Source organism: Hipposideros armiger, unplaced genomic scaffold, assembly GCF_001890085.2.
Source record: "Hipposideros armiger isolate ML-2016 unplaced genomic scaffold, ASM189008v1 scaffold_71, whole genome shotgun sequence".
Classification (NCBI taxonomy): domain Eukaryota; kingdom Metazoa; phylum Chordata; class Mammalia; order Chiroptera; family Hipposideridae; genus Hipposideros; species Hipposideros armiger.
Genome location: NW_017731421.1, coordinates 1,628,936 through 1,643,133, shown reverse-complemented (window position 1 = coordinate 1,643,133; position 14,198 = coordinate 1,628,936). Strand labels below are relative to the sequence as shown.

Sequence of the window (14,198 nt, the reverse complement as noted above, 5' to 3'; positions counted from 1 at the left end):
GGATTCGGGTCCTACCTGGACACCACCAGTGTGTACTCTTCAGCAGGTTAATCTTTGTGCCACAGCGTTTTGTACCTGGGCTGTAGGGTTTGGGAGGATTAAATGGAGTATCTCATGGCAAGGTTAAGACAGTTTTCCAGTGCACAGAATGCATTTGGTAAATGTATCTGTGATGACGATCGTGGCCATCATGGTGATGATGGAGATGGGCCCAATAAGCAATTGGATCAATAAACAGGTGAAGCATAGAACACCTGTGGATAAGCCCAGGAACAGCTCATCGTGCACTCAGTAAGTGGGCATGTTACTTAAGCTAAGCATCCTCATCTGTACCATGAATTGTGAGGTTAAATGACAAAATACACGCGAATGTGCTTGTAACAGTGCCTGGCACATAATAAGTGCTCAATAAACATTAAATGCTATATGCAGTAGAATTAAAATGATGAATTAATAACCTAAGGAAATGCCACCTGGTAATGTCTCTTGGCAGCCAGCCAGCTGGCCTTGCTCGGTGCCACCTCTCCTGGCCTTGTTCAAATTCCTCCACTCATTCAACAAGTATTTATAGAGCAGCCATTATATGCCAGGGAAACTGTGAGTGGGGAGGGCGGTTAGCCATCATCCTGGAAAGAACCAAATAAAATGGAAATGTGTCATCCCTGTACACTCTCAGAATATAGTCTTCACCCAGGGTGGCACATTTGTCCCCTGGAAAGCAAAGGCAAGTCTGCAAAGCACAGCAGAGACGATTTAAGCTTCAGGCATCAAACAAAGATGAGGAATCTGCAGGTAGTAAGATTAGTAAAAGAGGTGAGAAACCTGCCCCGTCTGACGGACGCCGAAGTCCCAGCTGAGGGGGGCAGTCTAGGCTCCCCACCTTCGATCCCTCTGCCAAGCTGGAACACTCCTCAAACATGCCACGGAAGTTCATGCCTTCACACCTGTTAGTCCTTCAAGCCTGAACTCAACTGCCACCTCTCTTCCGGGCCTGCCCTGCCCGCCCACCCTGGGTCACCTGCTTGAGAGTATGAGCTCCTGGATCTTTCCTCTCTGTGTCTCTACTGCTGACAAGAACAGCGCCAGCAGCCCCTCCGGTGGGAGTACCCCTTAAATGTCAACCCCGAGAGGGCAGGAAGCTGGCCTGCTCTGCTCACTGTGATAGCCCCAGCGCCTAGAACAGCGCCTGGCCACAGCAGACATGCAATGTGCATTCATGCCATGAGGAATAGTCCAGGCATTGTGGTAGGTGCTTTCTGAATACGAGTACATTTAATCTTCCCAGGACCTTAAGAGGGAAGAACTAATATGAAGAAAGTGAGAGAAGTGAAGTGCCCTTCCCAAAGTCAAGGACGTGCTGAGTAAGGAGTACTCAGCAGGTCTGAATGACTCCAGGGACGGCACTGTCACAATGCAGCACACTGCCCAGCACACAGTAGGCCCTCACGAAGTAATTGTTTGTTTGTTTTTTAAATGCATGAATATGAGTATATAGTTTCTCACTGTATAAGAAAGAAAATCGAGATGGTTAGACAAAGTGACCCGGGCTGTACTCAAGATGGCAGTGTCTGCAACTGCAGCGGGTAGGGGTGGGGGCCTGGCAAAGACGTTCAATACGGAGTGCTGGCAGTAGGCCACAGGACAGAAAACTCACTTCTGCTGAGTACCTACTATACCCCACAAGAGGCTATTATTAGCTGCTTTATTAGCCGAGGAGACAGAGGGCTGGGGGACTAAGTAAGCCTCCCCAAGTTACATACTTGGTATGTATGCTGGAACCTGAATTCAAGCAGGCCTGCCATGCCCCGCTGAATTTCACTTGACATTTCTGAAATCAAGAGTGAAGGCTGCACATCTCCAAGCTCATGCTTGAGAAGAAAAGGGGAAGGGGTGGAAGAGGGATTTTAGTGAAACTCTCTAGCTATGTCCATGCATATAACTGATTTCATTATTTGCCAATTGATCTGTTTGTTTTTTGCTGTGATATTAGCTGGTTGCTAAGCAACTGCTCAGGGAGCTATGATGCTGAACTTCTTTTCGGTACCCAAGCAGGCCCCCACAAGGGTGATATGAGTAAGTGTTTGGGGGTCCAATGAGAGGGCTGCCCATCCGCCTGCTCTGGTGTTGTGGGGTCTCAGAGTGACCCGGCCCCTTCTGTAAGTGAGCAGGCTGTCGTGGAGGGAAGGCCATCTCCTTTCTCCGACACAGTTAACCAATCTGGGGACTCAGTTTGCTCACCTGTAATAGCACTTACCTCACAGAGAAGTGTGAAGACTACAGGTTATATATACAAAGCAGCTGGCAGAGTTGCTGGCACATGGTTAGGGTTCAATAACTGATAACTATCATCATTTGAAATATTGATGGTTTAACAGCATTTAGGTACTGTATTCTGTTGGCTATCTATGCTGAAAAAGTCAGTCTCCAGGAGGGTCCACTGGCCTTTTGGGGTCCACAACCACCTCAGTCAACAGTACCCTTAACTCATCCCGAACCAATGCAGTAACACTGGTCACAAAGCACTTCTACTTTTAGTGTTTGGACCAGAAACAAATCCATCCCACCCACTGGAAAAAATTTTCCTGAAGCCAATGGCAAGTCAATGTGTTTATCTTCAGATGAAAAGGACGGTGCATGCTTATTTGGGCTTCTGATAGAATCATCGCCCCTACCAGTTCTCAAAATTCCGGTGCCTAGGAATTATCTGGGTCCGAGGTCTCAGACTAGTGGACTGGAGTGGGGAGGGTGGTGCCATTCAGTCCGAGGGCATGTTGGTCTGGTTCAATAGCGGTTTTTTTTTTAAAATAAATTAGTTGCCAACATTAAACATTAAAACATATGAAAATCTAGATTTCTAGCTCCTCTTGAAAAATATGAAGACCTCAGCTCTGCCCTCTGCTCCGTCCAGAGCAATAATTCCACAGTTGGAATGGAGCGATGCCAGCTGCCTGAGATGGGGGCTGTGGTCTTCCTAGTTTATGACACTCAGCGCTCTCGGCTCCTTTGGGTTAAGATCCAGGCCCCAGTGGGCATCCGAGTTTGTGACTCCTCATAAAAGTCCACTTACTCATTTTTACAATGAGGAAACAGGCTGAAAAAACAGAATTGCTGGAAGTCACACAGTTCACTACAGCACAGAGTGTGAGCTGGAGCCCAGATTCTGGGGTTTCGGCTAGCGCCCCGCCTACCATAACCCTCAAAGTCAACGCCATGATAGCTCAGTGCAGGAATGACATGGGCACGCAGACCAACAGGACAAACAGGCCAATGCCGCAGGGCTTCTAGGTAGTATAGGAAGTCTCAGGTGGCAACATGCACAAGGGCTTCCCTTTCAGAGTCCAGATACCTTTGCAGACCATCACTGACTTCAGCAGTAGAATCTCTCCCTGCTCCATCTACCTGTCTCCGCTGCTACTTCTGATCCCTTCACAGGGCCTCCATCATCTCTCCAGGTCTCACCTGGGTGAATGCAGTCATCCCTAACTTATCTCCCTCTCTCTGATTATGATCCTTCCCTGATGGGCTGAAATCGTCTTCCTTACACGCACGCCTAATCATTCCATTCTCTCAGTGACTTTGCATTGCCCCTGCCTCATCAAGTTCAAACTCCTTAAGAGTCCTGCAGGACTCACCCTGGCCTACATTTCTGGCCACGTCATCAATGGCTGTCTCCCTGTACCTGGAATATTGCTATCTCTACTGGCTAACTCCAACTCAGCCTTCAGGCCTCTGTTTAGATCTAACTTCTTCAGGACCCCCCTTCCTAAGCTCCCTCCACCCTCAGATTGGCTTAATAACCCCTGGACACCCCCATCACAGTACCTAAAGAACTTGCATCTTTAGTTAACTCTTTTTTCTGCTTTCTATAAGCTCTGTGATTCACACCTCCTATCTGCGTGGTTCAAAGATATGGGAGCACACAGTAGGTGCCTTATAAATGTCTACCTACTAAATGAATGAAAAGATGAATGGATACTATGGATGGAGGAGAAGAAAACTCAGGAAGGTCACACTATCTTTTCACTCGCGATGGGCAAGTCCCTCCACTTCTCTGGTTTCCACATATGTACTAAAAAAAACCCAAAAAAAACCTGGGCATCACCATCTATTCTCAACTCAGGGTCCCTGGACTTCTACAGGGTCTGGGAGGAAAGGAGCGGTTTTAGGAGCAATGTGCAACATTCCAGAAGCCCTGAACCACACACACTGTGAAGGCGGCTAAGGCTAACTGAAACGTCAGGTGACTGTGCATTAAGAAAACGTTAAGATACGTCACATTGAGTGAGGTCTTGATAAGCGTTTAGTAACATCTTTGATCAAAACAACACAGGAAGACAATGTAAAAACACACTTTCCTCATGTGTAATGGTTTTCAAACTACGATGATGCCATGAGGTGAAATAGTAAAATAGTGCTTGGATGGGGAGAGGAGAGAGCACAGACTTAAGATGGCGTCAGTTCACGCTTCCTGTGGAAGAGCCCCTGAGGGGTGGAGGATGGGCCGTGGCCCAATCCAGAAGCCTCTCTCTTCTTGTTCAAGGCGGCCCTCATCCCCACCATCTGTTCCTTTGAGAGCCCTGCCTGACACCCAGAGCCTGTCACCCTGCAAACGGCAAGGCTTCCGAATCTATAGGAACCAGGGGCTGAAAGCCCTATCTGGCCACATGAGGGCGCCCTCACTCCACACACTGGGATTCCAAGGCCCAGCTGGAGCAGGAGCAACAAGGCGCCATTCCTGGTGCCCTGTGGAGGGGGCGGGGCGGGGAAGGGGGGGGGTCAGGAGTTGGGGCTCACAGGGCTCTGTGCCACAGCTCATGCTGTTTGGGAAGATGACTCCCATCCTCCCTGATGGAAAGTTAGGCTGCCAAGGTGGCTCACGCTGCTGTTCTTAACAGAGAGAGGCTGGAAGGGGTGCCTCCTGCTCCCAGGGATGGGACTGATGCCATGAACCCCCAAGCGAGCCCTGGAAGCAAATCTGATTCAGAAGTGGACAGAGAACACAGCTGCCTTCCTTGGAGAGAGCGGGGCAGGGAGGGTGCCCGTTCCACACCTACGCTCTGCCTTCAGTCCAAAGGGTTTCAGCTCTTTAGGGAGTTATTTTAAGAGTGAGAGAGACAGGGATAGGAAGACAGAGAAAGACTGAAGGACAGAGAGACACAGACAGACAGATACACACACAGGACGGGAGGGCACGAGAGAGAGAGGTCAGGTTCTGCCCCGTTTGGGAAAGTCAGAAGCCTATAACAGGCAGACACGCAAGACGCAGAGTGGCCTGCCGACTTGGAGTCTGGCAGACGGAGGTTCAAATGCGGGAGCAAGCTGTGTGGACCGGGGCAGGCTACTTTACATCTCTGAGCCTCACAATTCCAGCAGTAAAAGGGGATCACCAGGCCTGCCTGTCGGACTTGATATGTGGATCCAGACGGCTAATTCATGCGCAAACCACCTTTCATGGCGCCTGGATGCAGAGAAGTACTCCCTCAGTAGCAGAGGTCATCCATGCTGACCAATGACAGCAATAAAGGAAATTTTTTTTAAAAAGTTTGATCATTTACCCCTCGAGACTTTAGTTTTCTCACGTGGGGACTTTAGGGCTATATGAATTCAGTCCCGTTCAGTTCAGATTGTTTGTGATTTCCATAAAAATGTCACTTTCCACACGGCCATGTAAGCCTGTCTCGAGCCCAGTGCTTTTCTAGCCTCTGGACGCCTGCCCCTCTGCGTGGGGGGAGGCGGGAAGGGTCACTGGGGAGTCAGAGAGGTGGCCGTGATGGCGAGGGAGCACAGGCCTGGAGTCAGGCAGGCCGTGCTGTGTCCCCAGGCCCCACTTTACCTGGTGTGTAACCTTGGGCTAACAGCTTATAGTCTCACTCCCGAAGTCTCCCATTGGGAACATGAAGATAATAATAGTACCCATGGCAGGGACTGTAGGGGGAGGGGACGCAATCCTACTTGTCAATCACTCAGAACAGTGACTGGCACTCCATGAGCCATCGCCATCACTTCGATTTGTTTCATAGAATAAGCAGGGATCTTTCTAAAGTGGTTAGAAGAAGATTGTCTGATCCCAAACTAGAAGACAAAAGCGATGCTTCCTAGACCAAGCCACTAACATTTCATGAGGCAAACTGGGGTCCCAGTCTGTTCATGAGGAAAATGAAGACGACGGATTGCCTAGCGGCACCCCCAAACCCGGCAGTCAGGAGCTCTATCTCTGGGTGGACGTGGGCAGGTCCCGGCCCCTTGCTGGGTCTCAGCTGATCCTGTATCTACAAGAGGAAAGTAATGGGCCTGGGGATGACCCTTGGGGCGTCCTGGGCCTGGCAGGCTCGCACCTGTGCCCCACGGGCCCTCACCTGAGGTACTCATAGAGCCCGTACATGGGCAGGAAGTCGATGTCGGACAGGAACATGTAGGGCGTGCCGACGTGCTTCATGGCCACGTTGCGCAGCAGGTTCACGGGGTAGAACTGGCCCTCCTTGTACACGATGTGGTAGGCCACGTTGTGACGGCCCATGAGCACCTCGGAGCCCTGCGCATAGCGGAGGAACTGCTGGGCCTCAGCATCCGACAGGTAGAGGGCCAGGCTGATGGGCCCCTCCCAGTGCTTGCAGATGGCCTCCAGCATCTGGAGCCTGGAAGAGACAGGGAAGGTGAGCCGCGGGGACCTGGCCCCATCCACACATCATCCCTCTGGCCTCCTGGGGAAACGCCACCTCCATGGACAACTGGTCAACCTGCCCGAATCCAAATCACTGTGTGACTGGGGCGAATCGCCAAAGCTCAGCTCCTTTATCTATAAAGTGAGCACAGGAATGCTTACTTACCTTGCTGGTTCTGGCCGCTTGTCTGCCTCCAGCTGAGTAAGTAGTGACGAGAGAGTCACATCCCACCAGGAGCCTTCTCTTTCCAGACTCCGCTTTTCACTTGGGGTGGGGAAGGTTATATGAAATGATCTAAAGCTCCCCTTCCAGCTCAAAACGGGAACACCTCTCCTCTCTCAGCAAAGATAAACAGCTCTGCCCATCTCCTGAAGCAGTGACCAGCCACAGGAGATTGAGCCAAACGGAGGCCGTGAGTGACAAGGAACATTGAAGCAAGCCGCACAAACGAGAATAAGAACAACTGCAACTGCCTGACTCGTTGCTGTGCACCTTCCAGAAGTCCCTGAGCAACCCTGGACACCAGCTGTCCTTCGAGGTGCCAGATATCCAGTCAGCTTTGGTTCTTGGACTTGGACCCAACATGGGTAGGCAGGTCCCCGGACGGGGCCTTGGTGAGAAGAAAATACTGTTGGCAAAGGGAATGAAAAAACACATGACTACTGGGTACAAAAATGTGCCTGGGGCGCCCTCTTCATTTCTCAGGGTTCTTATTGTCCTAGGGCTGACGCCGTTTTTCAAGGCTACCTTAGAGGCACTAGCCAAGGAGAGCAGGAGAAAAACAAGGAAAAACCAAAAGGGGCTTCCGACAGAGGGCTCTGCAAAAAACATTTGAAGGGAAATCTATAAAGATAGTTTCTTTTTTTTTTTTTTTTGGTTTTTTTCTTCCAAAGGCATTAGAAGTACCTGTTACATAAAATCTATGCTAAAGAAACAGCAAAAGCCTATTTCAATTTTTTCCCTACCCAGCGAGAGGAACATAATCAGCGGTCTCCCTCCTGGTAAGAATGCCCACTTTATTCGGACAATTACCAGGAAATAGATTCTGGGCATTTCTATGCTTCTAAACAAAAGAAAATGGGCACACCTATCTTGTGTCAATGGCTTTCTCGAAAGACTCTCGGAGCTTCCTCTCAGTAATTCTGTGATTTGGTACTGCCCGGGTTTGCTTCCTCTTTCTCTTTGGAGGATTAAGATATTCATTGGGGTAAAATGCCCTCCATTCCTCAGACTTCATGACACTTGCTCATCAAATTGACGGGAGCCGGGTTTTCTTAGAGGCATTACATTCTCCACAATGCCTGATCTCACTGAAATTGGCCTCTGGTCTCTGCCGCAGGCCCCGGCCTCTGCCTGGCTCTGCGAAGCTGGGGTTTTCAATGATCCCAACTGCGCCTCAGTTTCATCTTCTGCAAAAGGCATGGGGCGGCGGGGGGGGGGGCCCTCTGCACTTAGAAGGGAGAGGTCTTTGTACAAATCCTTTGAAATCTGGGGAATAAAGGGCGAGGAAAATTTCTAATATGTGGGTGTAAGCGCTGCTAGAGGAGTGGGACGTGGGAGGCCGTTTGGGCGTGACGAGCAGCCAGCTTCTGCCGTGGGTTCTCCCACTGACTGGGTTTTTGACTCTGTGTCTGGGTTTTCCAAGCAGGAAAGCTGGGTTTTCCCCGCCTGGGGAAGCCCCTCTTCCCAGCTCTGAGAAGAGCTGAGAGTGAGAACAGAGGCACGGAATGCGTAAGGTTCTCAGGAGAAAGGCGCTGCTGGTGTGACAAACGTCACAGCCACGTGGGCTTTACAGGAAATGGAGCTGGGTGTTCCGTGGAACCTCAGGGAGCAAGGGCTAACGAGGCCACAGCCCACTTGTGTTTCTCTGCCCCCAGCCCCAGTCTCTCCAAGCCTGGCTCCCTGAGAACCAAGCTTTCTGTCGGAACCTCAACAACACTGGCAAACTTGAGGTTCGCCGTAATGAAACGTGACAATGATACAATCTATCTCTTATGGTTTATCTGTTGCTTACAGTGGACGGGCCCCATTTTGGCTATTATCACATGTCACATTCACAGTAACTCTATCAAGTTGAGATTCTCAGCACTGTTATCCAGGTGAGGAACCTCAAGAAGGTTAAGCGACTTCTTTCAAGTTGCGTCGCTACGAAGTGGAGAAGTGGAATTCACACCCAGGTCTGTCTGTTCCCAACACCCAGGGTCCCAATCATTACTCCATATGGACTGGTGTTAAGCTGAGAAAAATGTCCCCCCCCATATCTTCTCACTGCCTGTTTCCTCAAACAAGAATGTGTTCTTCCTTTGGTGTCGACGTCTCCCTATTTCTTTCTTCTCCTCAGTCTCTCTTGGGGTCCGCCTCAAAGATCCGCCACCTTCGTGGTCCCTCTCACAGCTGTCTCTCCTCACACCTGATCCCAAGGTTGGTCCCTGTGCAGCTCTTCCTGATGCAAAGTCTTTCTTTGGTCTCAGGAAGATCAAGTTCCTGGCACAACGGGGACCTGGGCCAATGGAGAGTGTTTCAAGAGACGATTAATTCTAAAACTACAGCATCTTCGGCTTGGAAGGAATCTCAGAGATTTGTTTTAGTCTGAGTAGACCGTTTTTATGATGAAAGGGCCCAGCCTCAGAGAGGGGCAGGGCTTGCTGGAAAACAGACAATGGGTGAATGAAGAGGTGACTCTAGGACCCACGGGCCTGGCTGCCCCGTGCTTCTCCAGTTCCCCGTAGAGGCCACCATCGCTTCATGCTGGGACGAGGAGGACAAAAGCTCAGGAACGGCCAGAGAGGGAGATGTCTGGCAGAGGTTACCCCAGGGAGACCTAAGACAGGAAGCCTCACAGTCTGTGTTGGGATAAGGGAGCAGGCATGGAGACGCCGAGTCAGAAAGCTCAGAGACCAGGGTTGGCAGGAGGTCGAGAATGTCAGTCGGCCGAAGCAGTCCAGGCAGGTGCCATCCAGCCTCTGCTGGGAAGGGGCACCCACTCCGTACAAAGCAGCCACTTCCACTCTGGCACCACAGAGCCAGGCGGGCTGCACGGGGCGAGGTGCCACTGTGGGTTCTGGGGCCAGACACTCCTGGGTTTAAACCCTCAGCTGTCAGTATCCCTGATGATGGTTCTTTGAGCTTCCATTCCCACAGATGCATCCTGGGATAATAATACCTTTGTAGATTACAGAATGGCCGTATGTCATTCCTCTCCCTCTATCCACACCCTGTGGTAATACCCGTCACTGATTCTGGGCTGGCCCTGTGACTTGCTCTGGTCCATGGGACATTAGCAAATAGGACATAAGCAGGGGTTGGGGCTGCCAGCATATGAACAAGCCCACTTACGACACGACTGTCAAGTATTTGGAGCAGAGGTAGCTGTGCAGCAGGAACGCAGTATATGATAGCTGCAATTTCCTCCTTAGGTTCTATTTCTGCCTTTCAGACATGCAGGAACCCCACAGATATTTATTGAATATCTACACCATGCAGGCATTGTGTGGGGCCCCAGAATGAACAAGAAAGATAAGGTTTCTGCACTTCTGGAGCTTCTTTCTAGTCGTGGGGAGAAGACAAACAAACCAAGATAAATTCCGAGTGAACCGAGGGCCAGAGACGCAATAGGCAGGAAACAGGATAATAACGAGTAGCCGTGAGGGCTCGTCAGGAAGGGCCTGCCGAAGAGGTGACATTTGAGACCTTGATAATGAGAAGGATCTGGCTTTGAGAAAGTCTGGGGGAAAAGCTTTCCAATAGAAGGGAACTGCCCTTGGGATAAAACTGAAGTTAGCACATTCAGGTAAGAAGAAACAGGACCAGTGCGGACGGAACGCGGATGAGTGAGGGGCAGCAGGGGGGAGGTGTTGGGAGCAGGCAGGTGGCAGGTCACATGGGGCCTTGAAGGCCGTAGTGGGCCACTGTATTACTACTCTAAATGCAAGGAGACATCATCAGAGTTTTAAGGATGTCACCTGATGTATATTTTTTAAAAGATCACTCTGGCTGTTACGTGAAGAATTACCTTTCATTCTCTGGACGGGTGCTTGTCAAACTGGAGCATGCTTCGTATCACCTGGGAGGTTTATTAGAACACAGTCTAAAGGTTCCGGTTTGGTAGGTGTGGGGTGGGGCCTGAGAATCTGTATTTCTAACTAGCTCCCACGTGATGCTGTGCTGCTAGTTGGAGCAGCACGGCTCTACAGTATGGGACCTGTGAGCTCAGCTAATGTTCTCTTTCTGGAACTGTAGTGAATATTCAACAACTTTGTCAAAGGAACAGGAAATAGCAGGTGTCTCCTGGCCAGGTGGCAAGGATGCTGGGATCAGGAGCCCTTCCGGTCAGCCCACTCTGTCCTCTCAACCATTCACGTCCGCTGTCAGGACGGGAGGGGAGTTTCCTGAGCGGCTGGGAGAGGAGCAGACCTGCCAGCCCCACAGCTGTGGCTGGCGACATTCATTCTTCCTGAACGGAATTCTAGAGGGAGCCGGGCTCGGGAGGCTGCACGCCGCCTCCCCTAATTCGTTGTGGCATTCACGTAGGGCCTACTTCTGACTCAAAGGTTTACAAACACACCCGAAATGTTTCTTAAATTAAAAATCAATCCAACAGGCGCCAGTCAGCCTGCTGCATCATAATTGAATGTGTAGGATGGAGTGGAAGGAGGGGTTTCTACCGTCTTCATCAGCTTGTGGTTCAGCTTCATAATTTTTGCTTCTGTCCCACCGCGCATCACTCAGGGTGTGGAATTCCTGGGGTTCTCTGAGGTATTGTCAGGATGGTGGTACTTGTCACTGCGTTAGGGGGATCATGTGTCTGCCATGCAAGGGGATGTGTGTGGTTTGAAGGGAAGGCCTCTGTAGTTAGTGCTTGCAGTGGATGTGAGAGGTGCTGGGCCTTTTTTGGAGCAGGCTGTGAAGAAAGGTCCTGCAGGGTCACCCACAGCCACCGCCAGGAGGGTGTTTCCAGCTGCATTGGGAGGAGGGGCTCTGTCTTGCCCATATTCTTTTGTTGATGACAAGTGTACATAGAAGGATAGATTTGGGCTGTTAATCATTTTAAAAAAATTCTTTCTAACTGTTTGTAAATTACAGATAGCAAATTGCCAGCATGCAGGTAAAAACAAACAAACAAAAAGATATTAGAGGAAGGGAAACTAACATTTGTTGCACACCTACAGCTCACGGGGCCCTTTCCGGCCTCTTATTTTATATAACACGGACAACAGTCTGTGAACTTGACAGTGTTACTGCCACTTCATAGATAAGTGAGGCTCAAAAACCCTAAATAACTTGTCCAAATTCACACAGCTAGGAAGTGGTACAACTGGACTTTGAACTCAGCTCTCTCTCTCTCCCCTTTTTTCCCAACATCACCTGATCTCTCCTCAGTACATACCATGTGAAGATACTGTGGTCAGGGTGTTCATATCTAGCAAATATTTCTTGAATGCAAATGTGCCAAAGGCTTTCAGAGAGTCCCTCATTCAACCCTAACAAGCAGTCGATGAGGCAAACACTTCCAACCCTCTTTATAGAAGGAGAAAGGTACACACAAGTGCTAAGTGACTTGCTCACCTGGCCATAACAGATCACCAGGCGAGGAGTAAAGGAGCTGGTGGGATTTGAACCCAGAGCTCTTTGCAAGTCTAGTGTCCTTCTGTGCATTAAGATTAAGATCTTGGCCAATAGTGCTGGAATCATTTAGGTGGCCTTCGATGGGATGCCAGGGCTAATTTCTGGGCATGCATGTTCTTATCTGATCTTTACAACAACCTTAGGGGATAGCTATGATAATCATCATCCTCAAAATTCAGATAAGGAAACTGAGGCTTAGAGAGGTTAAGTGACTTGTCCAAGGGTCAAACTCGAAGTGGCAGAGCCACCAAGACCCCACAATGTCTGACTCAAGGGACCAAGCTATTCACTGTCAGGACACTTTTTTATTCTGATTAGACAGTATGTCAGAATTCTCTGTCTCTTTCATTTCCTCCTGAGCGTGTCGGTAGTCACTGGCTACTAATTTTGATTCAGAATATTTTGCTGATAAACTGAATGCTTTAATAGGAGGCGTGAATGGGACCTAGGAGAGCTGCGAATCTGGGGATTACCTGGAACTCACTCACCTGTGCAGATCCTAGTACCTGAGCTTCAGGTATTTTGCCTGAGGGGCCTGAGGTGTATTTATGCTGCCTGGGGAATAGAAGACCAACCTAGACCATCACTCAGCATGAATATGAAGGAGTCGATTTTATTGTCATTTAAAATGCCATAGAGGAGAAGGAAAAAGAGATGGGTTGCTATGGCCAGGTGACTTGTTGCTACGTTGCTAGATAGGGGAGAGCGTGGATACCCAAACTGAAAGCTGGGTAAGAAGCCAAAGGGACACCAAGTGTAGGGGTGACTCCGGGACATTGGTCTAAGTCAGTCCCTTAGGGAGACTCACTGGAAACCTGACAGGTTTGAGCCAGAAAGGCAGGCCACCTCCATGGCTTCCCCAAGGCCCGCTGGAATCCAGCCCCTGCCTACCTGGCCACGCCCATTTGTTCTCCTCTTCCTCACTCCTGCACGCTAAACTGAGCCACACTGAACCCCATGTTTCCGAGCAGGCCTGGTGTCCTCTCCGTCCCGTGAATATGCTGCACGCTCCGCCTTGGCGGGCTCTCCTTCTCTCTCCATGTGGATATTAATGTCAGTCTACTTGGCCTCCAATTCAGCGCAGAGAACGCCTTCCCTGGGATGCATTCTGTGCTCTTTTCTCCACACCCCATGGGGTGGGGGGGCGCCTCCGGTGGGCTCTCACAGCATCTCTCTATTGTAAGAACCTGTTACCTGTCAGTGGCAGGCAGAACGCTAAGCTGCCCCCAAGACTCCTGCCCCGTGTTGTCCACGCCCTGGGTAATCCCCTCCCTGGAGTGCGGCCAGGACCTGGGATTATGACAGAATGTCACTTCTGTGATTACGTGACATAACGGGCTGGAGAGGCTCTCCTGCTGGCCTTAAAGAAGTAAGCTGCCATGCCATGACAAGACCACATGGCCAAGCCTGAGGGCGACCCCTAGGAGCTGGGAAGAACCCTGGCTGACAGCCAGCAAGGAAACGGAACCTCAGCCCTAGACGAGATTTCTGCCAAAACCTGAACGGGCTTAGACGTGGACCCTGAGTCCCAGGCGAGATCACAGCTCCAGCCAACACCTAGATTTCAGTCCTGAGATGGAGCAAAGAACCCTGTTAACACACAAGCAGACTCCTGACTCACGGAAACTGTAAGATAATAAAGGTTTGTTTTTTAAGCTGGAAATTTGTGCTAATCTGTTCCACAACAATAGACAACTAATAAACTGTCTGAGCCCTGAGGACACTGCATACTTCTCGAAGGCAGGGATAGGGTCTTATAAATATTTCCAGCCCCTCAAGAGCCTGGTACACTTAGTGACAGAGGCTTAAGTAAGATGCGCTGAGTGATCACATGAATTTTGGAGATGAGAAACTGAGGCCACGAGAAGGCAAAGACCTTGCTTGAGATCACACAACAGGTTAAGAATGTAG

At 50.1% G+C, this 14,198-nt stretch overlaps 1 protein-coding gene across 1 annotated transcript in view; it reads right to left on the bottom strand.

The window, feature by feature from the left end:
• LARGE1 (LARGE xylosyl- and glucuronyltransferase 1) overlaps nt 1–14,198 on the bottom strand; it is a 491,262-nt gene that overhangs the window by 20,295 nt on the left and 456,769 nt on the right. The window contains exon 12 of the mRNA XM_019642580.1: nt 6,357–6,635. Coding sequence (XP_019498125.1) covers nt 6,357–6,635 — 279 coding nt within the window. The remainder of the gene's footprint in view (nt 1–6,356; nt 6,636–14,198) is intronic.